General features: G+C 54.0%; 1 protein-coding gene across 1 annotated transcript in view; it reads left to right on the top strand.

Annotated features, from left to right (window-relative positions):
- The first annotated feature begins 1091 nt into the window (after nucleotides 1-1091).
- Nucleotides 1092-1761, top strand: part of LOC130588312 (homeobox protein Hox-B2-like) — a 2439-nt gene continuing 1769 nt past the window's right edge. The window contains exon 1 of the mRNA XM_057389249.1: nucleotides 1092-1522. Coding sequence (XP_057245232.1) covers nucleotides 1132-1522 — 391 coding nt within the window. The 5' untranslated portion in view covers nucleotides 1092-1131. The remainder of the gene's footprint in view (nucleotides 1523-1761) is intronic.

The raw sequence follows: 1761 nt of genomic DNA, 5'->3' as shown, positions 1-1761 counted from the left end.
GGGACAGGAAAGGCAGGAGAGGCGGGACAGGGAGCGTCAGGCGGGAAAAATGGGAAAAAGCAGGAGAGGAAACATCGGGCAGGACAGGAAGGGAAGAAAGCAGGAAGGACAGGCAGGACAGGCAGGACAGACAGACAACAGGAAGGACAGACAGACAGAAGGACGGACAGAGAGAAGGATGGACGGACAGCAGGACGGGACGGACAGACAGCAGGACAGACAGACAGCAGGATGGACAGGACGGACAGACAGCAGGATGGACAGGACGGACAGGACGGACAGACAGCAGGACAGGATGGACAGACAGCAGGATGGACAGACAGCAGGATGGACAGACAGACAGCAGGACAGGATGGACAGACAGCAGGATGGACAGACAGCAGGACGGACAGACAGACAGCAGGACAGGACAGACAGACAGCAGGACAGGACAGACAGACAGCAGGACAGGATGGACAGACAGCAGGACGGACAGACAGACAGCAGGATGGACAGACAGACAGCAGGACGGACAGACAGCAGGATGGACAGGACGGACAGACAGCAGGACAGGATGGACAGACAGCAGAATGGACAGACAGACAGCAGGATGGACAGGACGGACAGACAGCAGGATGGACAGACAGACAGCAGGACAGGACAGACAGCAGGACGGACAGACATCAGGACAGGATGGACAGACAGACAGACAGCAGGACAGACGGACAGACAGACAGCACTCCCTGCCCAATCAGGGTCGGTCACCCCAGGGCGCGGCCTCCGTGCCTTTCCCGGGATTCCTCTCTCTCCTTTTTTACCCATCCCCCACCCATCTTTTCTCTTTTTTTTTTATTTTTTAATTTATTTATTTTTAAATCAATTAAATAAAATCCCCCTTTTCCTTTTCCCACCCGGCCATTGGCTCGGGGCCKCCCACGTGACCAGGAATTGGCTGCGATTTCTCCCCAGTCCCGAGTTTAACCCGGCCGGGTCCCCCCTCCTCCCGCTTTATCAACGACAGAACAATTAAAAAAAAATCCCCGGGACCCTCCTCAAACACCCCAAACCCTCCAATTCCTCTCCCTCTCCCCCTCCTCCTCCTCCTCCCCCTTCCCTCCCTCCCGCTTTGTAAAGCCGGGCTTTGGAAAAGCCATGAATTTGGAATTTGAGAGGGAGATCGGGTTTATAAACAGCCAGCCTTCTCTCGCTGAGTGCCTGACGTCTCTCCCCGCTGTCCTGGAGACGTTTCAAACTTCATCAATCAAAGACTCGACGTTAATTCCTGCTTCTCCTTTTGAGCCGAGCTTAAATCCTTGTTGCGGCGGGMGGGAGGGAGAGAGGAGGCAAAAAAAAACATCTCATGGTTTAATCCGAGCTCAAATCGCGGCTCAGGCGCGGCCCGGGCTCTCAGCAGCGGAATTTCCGTGGATGAAGGAGAAGAAATCGGGGAAAAAAACGGTCCCGGTTCCGTGCTCTTCATCCCCGCCCTCATCATCATCATCATCATCATCATCATCATCCTCGGTGCCGGGATCTCCCGCAGGTTCGTAGAACGCGGGGCGGGTCCAAAAAATGAAAAAATCTTCCAAAATTCAGCCTGGGGGATGGGAAAGGAAGGTTCTGCTTCCTCCTCCTCCTCCCCAAAATCGCAAAACTTCTGCCAAAAAATGAAAGGGAGAAGAGGCCGGGGGGATCCAGAGCGATTTTTTAAATTTTTTTTTTGGTGGGGTTGGGTCACGGTTCCGTTCGCTTGATTTTATCTGCCAGCTTTGCGTTTTTTTA

The sequence above is a fragment of the Malurus melanocephalus genome, unplaced genomic scaffold (genome assembly GCF_030028575.1).
Source record: "Malurus melanocephalus ecotype Western Australia unplaced genomic scaffold, MMel_1.1 scaffold_4316, whole genome shotgun sequence".
NCBI lineage: Eukaryota > Metazoa > Chordata > Aves > Passeriformes > Maluridae > Malurus > Malurus melanocephalus.
This window is presented reverse-complemented; position numbering and strand designations above follow the sequence as displayed.